Source organism: Neoarius graeffei, chromosome 9 (genome assembly GCF_027579695.1).
Source record: "Neoarius graeffei isolate fNeoGra1 chromosome 9, fNeoGra1.pri, whole genome shotgun sequence".
Taxonomy (NCBI): Eukaryota; Metazoa; Chordata; class Actinopteri; order Siluriformes; family Ariidae; genus Neoarius; species Neoarius graeffei.
Window position 1 is genome coordinate 50,175,977 of NC_083577.1, and position 13,878 is coordinate 50,189,854.

Genomic DNA, 13,878 nt, shown 5'->3' on the forward strand with positions numbered 1-13,878 from the left:
ATTCAATACCAGTCGAATGTTTGGACACACCTTCTAATTCAATGTTTTTTCTTTATTTTTATTAATTAAAAGATACTTCAAGTCTTAAAGTAATGATGGATGTCGTTTCTCTTTACTTAGTTGAGAGGTTCTTGGCATAATATGGATTACTACAGTTGTGGAATAGGGCTATTTACTGTATTTTTATTACTCACTATTTACTGTTTGATCGCAAATGCATTAAGAAGGCAAGAAATTGCACTAATTAACTTTTGACGAGGCACCTGTTAATTGAAAAGCATAACAGCAATAGCGTGCAAAGCGTCATCAAGGTTAACGCTGGCTACTTTGAAGAATCCAAAATATGAAACATATTTTGTTTTTTATCACTTATTTATTTACCACATAATTCCATATATGTTCCATATGTTATTTCACAGTTTTGATGTCTTCAGTATTGTTCTACAATGTAGAAAATAGTAAAAAAGACAGAAAAAACATGAAAAAGTAGGGGTGTCCAAACTTTTGACTGGCACTGCATCTTATAACACTCACTCAGGGCTCTTAGAGACAGACTGATGTGGTGTCAGTAGACTATGACTGTTATTGTACACAACACTGGTCCATTTTTATATGACTAATATATTTAGGTTGGTATTTGGCTCAAATTGCTTACCACAGCACCGGTAACAAATTTCCACTGAAAAACATTTCCTCTGTACTTCTATATACTGGTGAATAAGCTCAGTGTGTGACCAAGAAAAATAAGTCCAATAGCATGAAGTGTGGTCTGATATACAAATTAGCAAAGAATGCAAACCTTTAAGTATAGAACATGCATTCTAAGCGAGCTACTTTAGCTAATACTGCATTAATGATGAACAAAATCGTAATTGTTAGGGTATATTATAATAGTCTTGGCTAATATCTCTGAGAAAATGATGTAAACTGAGATTCAAAATACTAAAATGCCAGCAGTAATTTGTCACAACACCGGTGACAAATGCAAGCTAGTTTACTAGGAGTTAGCCATGCGCTACTACTCAATATAGTACATCTGAGTACATATACAGCATAGCATTAAGCAACATACTGGTAGATCTCAAAAAAATTTGAATATCGTGAAAAAGTTATTTTTTTTTTCGTAATTTAAGTCAAAAAGGTAAGCTTTCAAGTATTCTCTATTCATCACACCTAAAGTGAAATATTTCAAGCCTTTTTTGTTTTCATTTTGATGATTATGGCTTATAGATCATGAAAATAAGAAATCCAGTATCTCAAATTATTAGAATATTTCCTAAGATCAATCAAAAAAGGATTTACAATACAGAAATGTCCAACGTCTGAAAAGTATGCTCATTTATACACTCAAGACTTGGTTGGGGCTCCTTTACCACGAATTACTGGCATGGAGGCGATCAGCCTGTGGCACTGCTGAGGTGTTATTGAAGCCCAGGTTGCTTTGATAGCAGCCTTCAGCTCGTCTGTATTTTTGGGTCGGGTGTTTCTCATCTTCCTCTTGAAAATATTCCATAGATTCTCTGTGGGGTTCAGGTCAGTCGAGTTAGCTGGCTAATCAAGCACAGTAATATCATGGTCAACAAACCATTTAGTAATAGTTTTGGCACTGTGAGCAGGTGCCAAGTCCTGCTGGAAAAGAAAATCGGCATCTCCATAAAGCTTGTCAGCAGATGGAAGCATGAAGTGCTCTAGAAACTCTTGGTAGATGGCTGCGTTGACTTTGGACTTGATAAAACACAGTGGACCAACACCAGCAGAGGACATGGAACCGCAAATCATCACAGACTGCAGACACTTCACACTGGACTTCAAACACCTTGGATTCTGTTCCTCTCCACTCTTCCTCCAGACTCTCGGACCTTGATTTCCAAATGAAATACAAAATGTGCTTTCATCTGAAAAGAGGACTTTGGACCACTGAGCAACAGTCCAGTTCTTTCTCTCCTTAGCCCAGGTAAGACACTTCTGACATTGTCTCTGGTTCAGGAATGGCTCGATATTAGGAATGTGACAGTTGTAGCCCCTTTCCTGAAGATGTCTGTGCGTGGTGGCTCTTGATGCACTGAAACCAACCTCAGTCCACTCCTTGTGAAGCTCTCCCAATTTCTTGAATTGGCTTTTCTTGACAGTCTTCTCAAGGCTGCAGTCATCCCTGTTGCTTGTGCACCTTTTCCAGCCAGCCTTTTCAGAAATGACCTTCTGTGGTTTACCCTCCTTGTGGAGAGTGTCGATGATCGTCTTCTGGACAACTGTCAAGTCAGCAGTCTTCCCCATGATTGTGGTTGTGTGTGCTGAACTAGACCGAGAGATACACAGTATTTATACTGTTCTACTCAAACTTGAAATGAAATACTCTAATATTTTGAAAGGTTTTTTTATTTTTATTTTTTGGGCTATAGGCCATAATTATCAAAATTAAAATAGAAACATGCTTGAAACATTTTAGCTTACGTCTAATGTGTCTAAAACATATTAAATTTTCACTTTCTTAAATAACTAATGGAAAATAGTGAACTTTCTCCACGATATTCTAATTGCTTGAGATGCACCTTGAGTTGCAAGTAAATGCTAGAAGTTACTACTCATATCGCATATTGCCTATTTATGCATATTCAATGATCACTGCATTCTTTATAAAGGTAATGGTATAAACATAGTAAGTTTAATTTGTTATTCAACATGGATACTGCTTTTAAAATGACATCTCCAAGCCTGACTTAGTGGCTAGCCTGGAAGCAAGTAATCAGTCCCTTGTGGTTTCGGCCTAACCTCAAGCATTTGAGATTGAATTTTTTAAATAAGCTAAACTATAGCTGTTAACAGTATAAGGCACAATAAAAAAAATAAATGCTAATTGAATCCTTGTTTGCATTAATGTGATTAATGTGCAAAATCTAGAAACATGAAGCACATCCAGTTCTTTCTGGATGTGTTTTTTTTAGGGCATACCTAACAACGTGTTTTCTTTCTCTCTCTCTTCCCCCCCCAATCTGTCCCTCTGAGTTACATGTTAATCCTGGGATTGAGATGCTGGCCTCTTCTGCCCCTCGGACCTGCTTGATCCATCCTGGTGCCCTGTGTCTGGTCGGAGTTTTATCGCACCGCTCCTGTGAAGGACGGCCCCATGAGGACAGTTGAGGGTTATACCTGTTAAAACTGTTAATATTATAGTCAGGCTGTCTGTTGTTGCCCAAATGAGGATGGGTTCCCTTTTGAGTCTGGTTCCTCTCGAGGTTTCTTCCTCATGTCGTCTGAGGGAGTTTTTCCTTGCCACCGTCGCCACAGGCTCGCTCATTGGGGATAGATTAGGGATAAAATTAGCTCATGTTTTAAGTCGTTCAAATTCTGTAAAGCTGCTTTGCGACAATGTTTATTGTTAAAAGCGCTATACAAATAAACTTGATTTGATTTGATTTGACTTTCTTGACTAGCAATAATAATGACTTTGTGATGACAGCATCCCTGAGAAGAGTTGTGTTTATGCTTGAAACAAAAGCAAATTTAAAATGTTTGATCAGCGTGCTGACAGAAAAATGACCTGGAAAAAAAAAGCAGGAAATGAGTTCTGAGGGAACATTTAGTTCAAGTGAAGTGAACTCAGGGGTCACCGATAGCCTGCTGTTGAGGAAGCTGTTGAGAGAAGTTTTGACAGATCAGCATGAACAGAGCTGCAGCACTTGCTCTAACTAAAAAACCCAGGAAGGAATTGTGCACAGCATCACACTTCCTGCTTACATAAATGACCTTGCAAGTTCGTCAAGGGTCACTGGTTGGTCTGTATCAAAGCACTACCATGTTCTGCTGGCTTTCATCTCGCAACCACTTAGACCTGCTCTGAGACTATGCTGAACGTGTCATCTCCCTCTGCTGCACTAGCTCTCCAACCTCTTACTGCAGATATCTTATTTCAAAAGATAATGTTGTTCAGATTCTTAACATCACAATGGCTGGAATGCCAGACTGGTGGTGGTGGTGGTGGAAACCTCAGCTGTGCCAGTGCACCTTCCTGCTAACGAGATGATAACCACACTGCCAGTGACTAAGATTTGAGAAGGCAGGCTTGTCTTCTCTCCTTCACTAAGTGACATACTGTTTTAATCCTGAGCAGTTATGTCAAGCGATCAGCATGGTATTCAGTGATGCTTTGCAAATAAAGATGAGACCGTAGTCCTTGTAGTCTTTTGCGGCTTAACTCTCCTAGAATCACTACAAATAATTAAAATAAAATCTAATTGATAAAAATACTGCACATCATACTTGTGCAGAAATATAGAACATTCTAAAGGGTTCACAAACTTTCAAGCACCACTGTAGCTACAGACTCTGAGATAAATGCAAGACTGTTTTTTCCCCCCATTGTTCATTTGAACCATCTGAATAATCCTGTTCTGTTTCTCTCTAAGAAGCAGGTGGCACTGCATAAGGTTGCCTGTCTGCTTATTCCATCAGCAAGACTTCCACCAATCTGCATCGCCAGATAGACAGACCCATGTCTCACTGTGTGGTTTAGTCAAGAGCAAGAAACACGAGTAAAACAAACGTCATGTCACCTCTCATGAGTTCAACTGTTTTCAGAGGCCTTGGTGAGGGCTGCTCCTGTTTTCCTGCTCTCTATCTGCCACACAGCAGGCTCACTTCAGACTATTATTCACAAAATTGGTCAAGCCGAACAGCGAGTATTCCCTGACCTTGAGCCAAGTGAAAGTTGTACAAGTTTTCTCAGGATGGAATCTGTGGGGCTCACCGCCTACACCATCACAGTTTCGCTGACGGTACTCTTCACACTTTTTCATCATAAAGTAAGTTACTTGGAATGAATACGTGTCTGTATATAAAAAGTGTCTACCAAAATAACACAAACCTGTAGTAACAGTGCAACCATAACAACGTCATTCAGACTTTGGCATGGACCTCGCATTTAAACAGACCTCATATGTGCAACGAGGGGACAGAACACCAAATCTCATTGCCAAGATGTTAACCAGTGATTTGCTGACAGTTTGTTGAGGGCGCAAATATGATGTGCTGCATGATCATCTATTTGTTCCTTTTCCTTCGTCTGTATTTAATGCACTTAACTAGCTAACTAGCTGGCCATACATGATTACATTATTTTAGCTACCATGTTGCAGCCTAGTCAGTTTTTGGGCCACCAAAACATGGGGCTGAGCAGCACGTTAGGGCTTTTACAGGTCTGGTGGCAATTTGTATTACATTATTATTATTATTAGTAGTAGTAGTATTATCCCCCGGGCATATAATGCGGGGAGATATAGCTATCGCTCTGTCCGTCTGTAAACATTTTAGTTTCCGAAGCATAACTCAAAAACTATTAGGAATTTTTTCATGAAACCTGACAGCTATGTTAAGTGACAAGAGGGGTTGTGCCTTTTGACATTTTGGGATTTCTGTGATTTTTAGTTTTTCCGTATTTCCATGGCAACCGATTCAACTTAGGAAAATTTGGAGTGGGGTTTCATGTAGGGGCCGGGGGGGATACATCATCTCCTGATGACTCTTGTTGTTATTATTATTATTATTATTATTATTACAACTACTTAGTTATCGTTTGTCTATTTAATTAATACTAAATAGAGCATTACAGAAAGACAAAACCACATAGCCTATATTTAAAAAAACCCTAAATTTTGTGTATTTTTTCCCTTTTAATTACAATAAAATCGTATTAAAATACAGCAGCTGCACTCAAACATTTTAAATCTTCTTCTTCTTTAGTGTTCTGCCTGACGGCAGGTCCGAATTTCTAGTGAAGAATTCCCTAGAAATTTGGTGGTTTCCTGTTGCCTTCTATTGGATTATTTATAGAGGTTTTCTCCTCTCAACCATTCACATACACATTCACACCTATGGGCAATTTATGCTGTGTTCACACTTATACCGGTACGAAAGTGGTATAACTGTATCGATACAAAGTATACCGGTACAGTTTAGTGCATCTGTCCACACTAGCGAGAAATGTTTGCGGTTTTCTTTCACGGTAGTTGAAATGCGCGTGTGTGAAATGTTTCCGTGGTTACCGAGTAACTTCCTTCCGAGAATATATGGCATCCGTTATTTCGAGATCTCGAGAAAACAAAACAATTATTTCATGATCTCAGCTGGATCACTGTATCTCCGTCGGTAGAGACGAAGCCGGGCCAGTCTTCTGCGGAGGTCCCGCGGACTCATTTTGAAATTATCCCTTATTAAAAGACTTAATGCAATCTCTCCCTGTGTCAACCCCTGATCAAAATATTGCCTTATTAGGTGATTGATTATTCCAGACATTCTAATGACCAAAGTTACGTCTATACAGAATGAGAAACAGCCCCAAAGTCAGCATATCACAAGTCTCTTGGCGCACCTGAATGAACCATTTCTCAGCTGTTTTCTCGAGATCTCGAAATAATGGTTTTGTTTTCTCGAGATCACAGAATAATTGTTTTGTTTTCTCAAGATCTCGAAATAACGGTTTTGTTTTCTCGAGATCTCGAATTAGTTATGTTGTTTTCTCGAGATCCTGAATTAATTATGTCGTTATCTCGGGATAACAAGGTGAATAAAAAAAAGGATTATATGAAGGGCCTCTCTCGGCTTCCGTACGAATGAAACAACGTGTGTGTGCTTTTTGTTGTCAGTGTACAGTCTGTATTTCTGGTGGTCATTTATTCAGTCGAATCGTATAAAATGCGCGAGGCAGTTGAGAAAGAAACAAACGAATCTCCGTTCTTCACTATTTTATTCAGCGAAGACATCGATTGAGGTGTGTGACTTTGCGCATGCGCATTATATTTGTATCGATACAGAGCCGCTTCATCTGTTCACACTACAGCGAAGCGCTACAGTACCGATACTGTACCGGTACGAAACCCATACATTTGTGGGTTTCGTACCGATACAGTTATACCGCTACAGTACCGGTATAGTTGCTAGTGTGGACAGGTGTTGCGGTACGAAAGTAGTTTTGTATCGGTACAAAATCCCTAGTGTGGACAGGGTAGTATACACTTAACCTAACCGCGCGTCTTTGGATGGGTATTTAATCTGCTTGTCTTTGGACTGTGGGGGAAACCGGAGCACCCGGAGAAAACCCACGCAGACACGGGGAGAACATGCAAACTCCACACAGAAAGGCCCCCGTCGGCTACTGGGCTTGAACCCAGAACCTTCTTGCTGTGAGGCGACAGTGCTAACCACTACACCACCGTGCTGTCCACATTTTAAATATTATGTAACAAATTCATGACAAAAGGTTCAAATAAACTATGTACATGCTTGACCAGTTTCTGTATAGGTGAATTCAGCTTTGAATCATTTTAAACATTTTTCACATAAAACACCGCCATGCTGGTTGCGTCACAAAATCTTGCAGGTTAAATCATGACTCAAGCTAATGGAGATGATTAGTAGACATACATGGATTAAATATAAGCATGTCTAAGAAAAAAAAAAAAGACTGAACTCAGTTGGGCTTGCATGTGTGTTAGGTGGAAGAAAGAGGAAGGATTTACTACTTCCTGTCTCTCTGGAGCTGAAGTCAGCCTGCTCCTTGTCACACCGTTTTTCCCTCCAGTGAATCTCCAATAGATTTAGAATCTTTCGAATGGCTGGAGAATGTCAAGATTCATCATGTGAAACTTTTACAAATGCCACCACTCAGCACTACACTAAGACCCACAAATTTATCATATCAGCACGACAGTAAAACCCATAGTTACAATAAATAAGACAAAATACACCTGGGATGTCAAATAAATCAAAATGGGACATGTTGGATGACATGGAGAAGGAAAGGGCTCTTATTAGGCCTAATGTACAGTGCAGAGCGTGCGTCTGTGTTTGCGAAGGACGCATGAGGGAGGGGGTGGGGGGCTGGAGAGAGAGAGAGAGAGACAGAGAGAGAGAGAGAGAAAGAGAAATGTAGAGAAACAGAATAAGACTGGGTTTAAGTGTGTGTGTGTGTGTGTGTGTGTGTGTGTGTGTGTGTGTGTGTGTGTGTGTGTGTGTTTTGTCTGTTGGAGATAGAAGAATATAAGGAAGAAGCTTGATATGAATCATACAGCCCTCCTTAAAACCACAAGATGGTGCTAAAGTTGGTTTAGCACCAAAAGGAACAACTCTGAATTCTGGTAACTCTTCTCGTCTATCTGTTGTGTTGAGCCCTGAATGTGCTTATTTATTAACTAATTAGACTGCACATTGCAATTAAGTTCATTTATTTTTCATATTATGGTCTGCACTAACTATGAGGAAGCAACATTCACTTAAACTGCTCCCTACCCTGAGTCGCAGTTACAGGTTTTGCAGTTCGAATACATCTTAGTTTTTATCATCCATTTATGTGCACTGTATTTTACTATGAGTCATTTTCCAAATACGGTCATCTACATGAATCTAGTAATGTATTTAATCAGAGTCAGTGAAGAAGAACCAGAGCAGCAGGTCAGATTGAAGTTCATAGTGTCTCCGCTTGTAGGTTTAAAAGCGATTAAGAGTGAACACTCGTGTTGAGTAGCTGAGCTTCGTCTCTCTCCTACCTCACGTTGTCGTGCTTCTGGATGTAGATCTTGTGAAACATCATATCCTCCTGCTTGGCATTTATGTCGGCTTTCATCTCCATGGCAACATGGCGGGGAAGCACGGAAAGGAGAAGGCGTTCCTGTGAACAAGGAATGAGGGAAACAGAGGAAGGGGAGAGTGGGAAATGAGGAAAAGAGAAACAGGGATTGATTTTGAACATCCCATCAAGGGTTATCAATTTCCGACTCAGGACTGAGTGGTGAACATTTTTCCGTCTCCTTGTTGCTAGCTCCCCTACCCATCAGGCCCTGTTATGAGAAGTCATCACTAGTGACAACAATGGCTGTACACTGACGTCACCTTGCTACGTGTGGAATACAGTGGAGTGGCTCAGGGCAGTCTGGAAGATTCTAGTTATCTCCTGCCAGCTCTGATTAGCTCACGTCTGCCCTATGTGCCTTCACTGTGAGCTTTACAGAAATCATTAGTGTGGTATCAGAACTACTGCTCTCTCATCTACGCTGGCTTTTGCCACGTTTGTCTGATAAAAGCATAATTAGAAGGTTAGTGTTTTTAGGATCACACATATTCCGTTCACATTCCTTATGCTTTACACCGACAATATTTGGAGAACCATTTACAAGGACACTTGATGACTGATGAGACATTGCTAATAGGAACACTTCCTGTGAAGCACATTTCTGGCCTCCCAGATGTGTCACCTGCAGCCAGCTTCTTCTTCTTCTTCTTCCTCACCTGCTGTTGGTTTTCTCTCTGGGAGTGCAGACGGGCCTGAATGCATTCTCTTGTCTCCTGGAAAGCCTGCCTCTGTGAGCCTTCTGCTGGGTAGTGTGTACACACACCTACTATGTTGGTGCAGGAGAAGATCAACACGTTGGCCACAAGCTGTGAAAAAGCAAAGAAAAGGCAGACAGTTTAGGACCCACAAAACAAATGTTATGGAACAAAGATTAGATTCAGCTGCACCATTCTTGAAGGTCTTGTAGAAGGAGGACAAAGAAAAAAAAAAACAAAAAAACCCAACCAAAGTCTCAGTCCAACCAGTCCAACAGATATGAATTTTAATAGACTGGAATCCCTTAATGTCCATTCTTATTATTCAGTTATACATCTTAAAGCATATTATTCAGCAACTGCTATGAATTATTCAGTAGCTACAACAACACTGATAGGAAAAACGTGTGCAGTTATTAAATGAGGATTACGTCTGGGCCCTCCGACAGGTCTCAAGAGTTAACAAGATGAAATAAATTATACCTAACTGATCACAGGTTAGTCTCATCTCATTTCGGGTCAGACGTATGCACAGTGCACATTTAACAGTTATTCCATGAAATCGAGTCGTACATCAGCTGATAGCCGATGAGGTACATAGCGCTGAGCTGGCTATAAGCCATGCATGATGAAATTGAGTGGAATAATTGTTTTATTCTATCCACATTCACTGGATTTTGAGAAACATTATTTTGAGAAGTATTTTTATTTTTTTGCAAATTCGATAAATAACAGGCTTTCGTCTAAACAGGGGAACAGGGGCGCTGCGCCCTCTTACTCTCGGCGTGCGCCCCCTTACCGAAATGCCGATTGAACCCCAAGTCACACATATGGCCCTTTTCCACTACCCTTTTTCAGCTCACTTCAGCCCGACACGGCTCGCGTTTCGACTACCTCAGAGCAGCACGACTCAGCTCGCTTCAGCCCTACTCAGCACCCAAAACTCGCACGGTTTTGGAGTAGGGCTGAAGCGAGCCAAACCGAGCTGAGTGGGGCTAGGGGCGTGAGGAGACACTCCCCTGTGCACTGATTGGTGAGGAGGAGTGTCCTCACATGCCCACACACGCCCCGCGAGCACGCTGGGATCTGTAAACACCGTAAACCCGGAAGAAGAAGAATTACGAGAATTTCTGAAGCCTTATGCGCCTCGCCTCATCTATACGCTCTTGCCAGTATCTGTTGGCGTTGTTGGTGACAACAAGCCACAGCACCAAGACCAGCAACACTAACGACTCCATGTTTATTGTTTACTATCCGGGTCGTGAGACTACCGCTTAAAAGGTCACTGATGTCACTGTTTGCGCCGCCTAACGACATCACGTGACGTCCACCCACTTTCGCTAACTCCACCCAATGTGTCCACCCACTTCCAGCCAGCACGGTTCAGCGCGGCTGTAGTCGAAATGCAACCCCAACAGCCCCACTCAGCTCGACTCAGCCCAACTCAGCACGGCACGGCTCAGCCCGACTCAGCCGCGTTGGTAGTGGAAAAGCGGCATTAGGCCATGCACTTATATGCTACTGCACAACATGCAATCTTTCTCAAAACGATCTTTTCTCCATGAAAACATCCCAGCAACACCATGTGACAATGTGTCTGATCATCAAATACGTTATAATTACTCCAAAAATATTCCAATCATAGTAGATATACCGCCAGACGGTGCAAAAACAATCCGAATTGGCGTTTTCCAGACTGAGGCGCCATGTTGTTTACTTGTCGCGGCTGCTCTCGCGAGATTTGACATGGGTTACATACAAGGTCAGCTGACTTGTAGAGCGAGATTTCTCGAGACTGAATGACCTTTCACGCACCGGCGCGGGAGCTTTTGACAGAAGTAGTTCGCGAGTTGTTTTTGTTGACACTTGGGCATTTAAAGATGTCATCCCGCGGCACGAAACGGAAGAAAGCCAAAGACTGTCCGGGGCAGAAGAAGATTACTTCTTTCTTTTTCAATGTTGACAGACAATTTGTTACAATTTCCCTCTCAGATAGCCTCAGAATGTCCCATTGTAGCCTCAATTTTTCAAAGGCTTCGCACAGCGGGGGGGGGCACACGGACAACCGGCACCATCCCCCCCGTCGCTTCGCTCCCTCGCCATGGTGAGCGCCCTCATACTAAATTTTTCTAGAAAAAACCCTGAATAAAAACGTTATACAAAATCATTTCCGCTTAGAATGCAAACAAGCTGGCGAAATGACAGTAGCAATTTGTGAAAAATGCTATAATAATAATTCTTGGGGAAAAAAAAGTTCTTATCATCAAATACTTTTATTCCATATTTTGTTGCTTTTTTGTATTTTTTGGGGGGTTTTGTTTTCGAGTAGAGTTTTTATCACGTCCTCGGTTGGTTCGGCAACACGCCGCCATTTTGTTTTTCTCTACTCACGGTATATGAGCTGATATCCTAGTTGGAGAGTAGCCAATCAGAGCACACGATTGCTCATATCCAGTGAATGTGGATAGAATAAATTCTGTTATAAAGAAGTCTGTAACACTCATTGTAGAAGTTAGAGCAGTACTCAGTACCATCTGTTCAGTGTCTACACGTATGAGCTTATTTCAGCTCAAGATGTTAAGACTCTTTCTCTCTCTCTCTCTTTTGTCTTAATATTCTCCCCCTTTCTGTGTCTCTGTATCTTCACTTACTCCAGAGTAGAAGAGCAAATTTCCATAACATCTCAGCCTGAACTGCAGTGCTAGTTTAAATCTCTTGCCCATGGTGAGAGTAATAACAGGACCTTCTGCCTCATATAGACAATGCGCACTTGTGTACTTGTGCAAGTGAATGCAATAAAAAGTCACAGTTTGAAAACACACACTGTGGCTTGAATATGCTTATGTTATAGATCTATTACAACAAGGCTTGAATATACAAATTCTGCTCTGTGGAAACAGGAGTTAGACTTTGTGGTGATAGTTCATTTGTATGTAAACAAACTATGTAGACTATGTGATTCTTTGTGCTCTGAAGTATGAAAGCCAAGCCATGTCACTGTGCTTCAGAACTGAACACTACACTGTCTCCTTTCACTACACCTCAAATAAATTAACTCTGACATTGTCTCCAAGGCCTCGGTCCTACCTGCCGAGGATGAAACAGAAGAAACGTTATATCGTGTAATATACTATGAAAAGAGAGCGTGTGTAAATGGTAAAAATGATTTTCACCTACATAGTCTGGTTTGACATAATTCAGATTCCTAAATCTAGTTCTCTCAACACACCTGATACATGATTTCATGTTGATAATAGTAATGATTTCATCACTGTGCATCTCAAAAACATTAATAATGATCAAAATGTATCTCCTTGGAAATGTGTGAATTCATGTATTTGACACAACAATGTCTCATCTCATCTCATTATCTCTAGCCGCTTTATCCTTCTACAGGGTCGCAGGCAAGCTGGAGCCTATCCCAGCTGACTACGGGCGAAAGGCGGGGTACACCCTGGACAAGTCGCCAGGTCATCACAGGGCTGACACATAGACACAGACAACCATTCACACTCACATTCACACCTACGGTCAATTTAGAGTCACCAGTTAACCTAACCTGCATGTCTTTGGACTGTGGGGGAAACCGGAGCACCCGGAGGAAACCCACACGGACACGGGGAGAACATGCAAACTCCACACAGAAAGGCCCTCGCCGGCCACGGGGCTCGAACCCAGAACCTTCTTGCTGTGAGGCGACAGCGCTAACCACTACACCACCGTGCCGCCCCTATTATTATTATTATTATTATTATTATTATTATTATTATTTTGCACTAGCAGCGCTGACGCAAATTGTTACTCTCACTCAAGATCTTTCTACTTTCTTCTTTTTCTACTTCTCGTAACATTTTTAGGATGCTATTTCTCCCTCAGTTTTCAACCAATCATCACCAAATTTCACAGAACGAATGCCTCTGGGCTGAATTAAGTTGTTATGACTTTTGGTGCTGATCCGGATCACCGAACCAGAATGATCCATGAAAATCGGGCTTTTATTCAATCACTTATTTCTCACTCAGTTTTCAACCAATCATCACCAAATTTCACATAAACAATACCTCTGGGTTGAACTAAACTGCTATGACCTTTGGTGCTGATCCGGATCACCGAACCGGTATGATCCATGAAAAACTGTCTTTTTTCCTCATTAAGCGTCATTCTCCGCCTCTTACCATTCCAGATCTATAGGGTATGGTGACCAGACGTCCCGGTTTGTAAGAGCTAGCGCAAATCACTGTGACTTTGTCACAGTATCTATCTAATTTTTTTTTTCTAAGCTTGTATGTCCTAAGATTCTGTAAAATCCAGTCCATTTTGTGAGAGATTTTTAATTCTGTAAATTAATCTCTAATGTTTTCCTCCATAGCAGTCCGGCAAAATTGTGCTGGCTGAAAATCCATTTCATTTAGGCCAAATTAACTTCCAATTGGGCATTTGATATCTTGATGCAAACTGGATTATACCGCTCTCTAGTGTGTTATATTCATCTAGAGGACTTGCAGGTCTTTTATTGTGAACTGTAAACAGAAATGCCTACATGAAAACACACACACACACACA

The 13,878-nt window shown here is 41.2% G+C and overlaps 1 protein-coding gene across 1 annotated transcript in view; it reads right to left on the minus strand.

Annotated features, from left to right (window-relative positions):
• Nucleotides 1-13,878, minus strand: part of adcy5 (adenylate cyclase 5) — a 167,585-nt gene that overhangs the window by 57,010 nt on the left and 96,697 nt on the right. The window contains exons 2-3 of the mRNA XM_060929728.1: nt 9,277-9,426; nt 8,538-8,659 (exon numbers count right to left, since the gene is read on the minus strand). Of these exons, the coding sequence (XP_060785711.1) occupies nt 8,538-8,659; nt 9,277-9,426 (272 nt within the window). The remainder of the gene's footprint in view (nt 1-8,537; nt 8,660-9,276; nt 9,427-13,878) is intronic.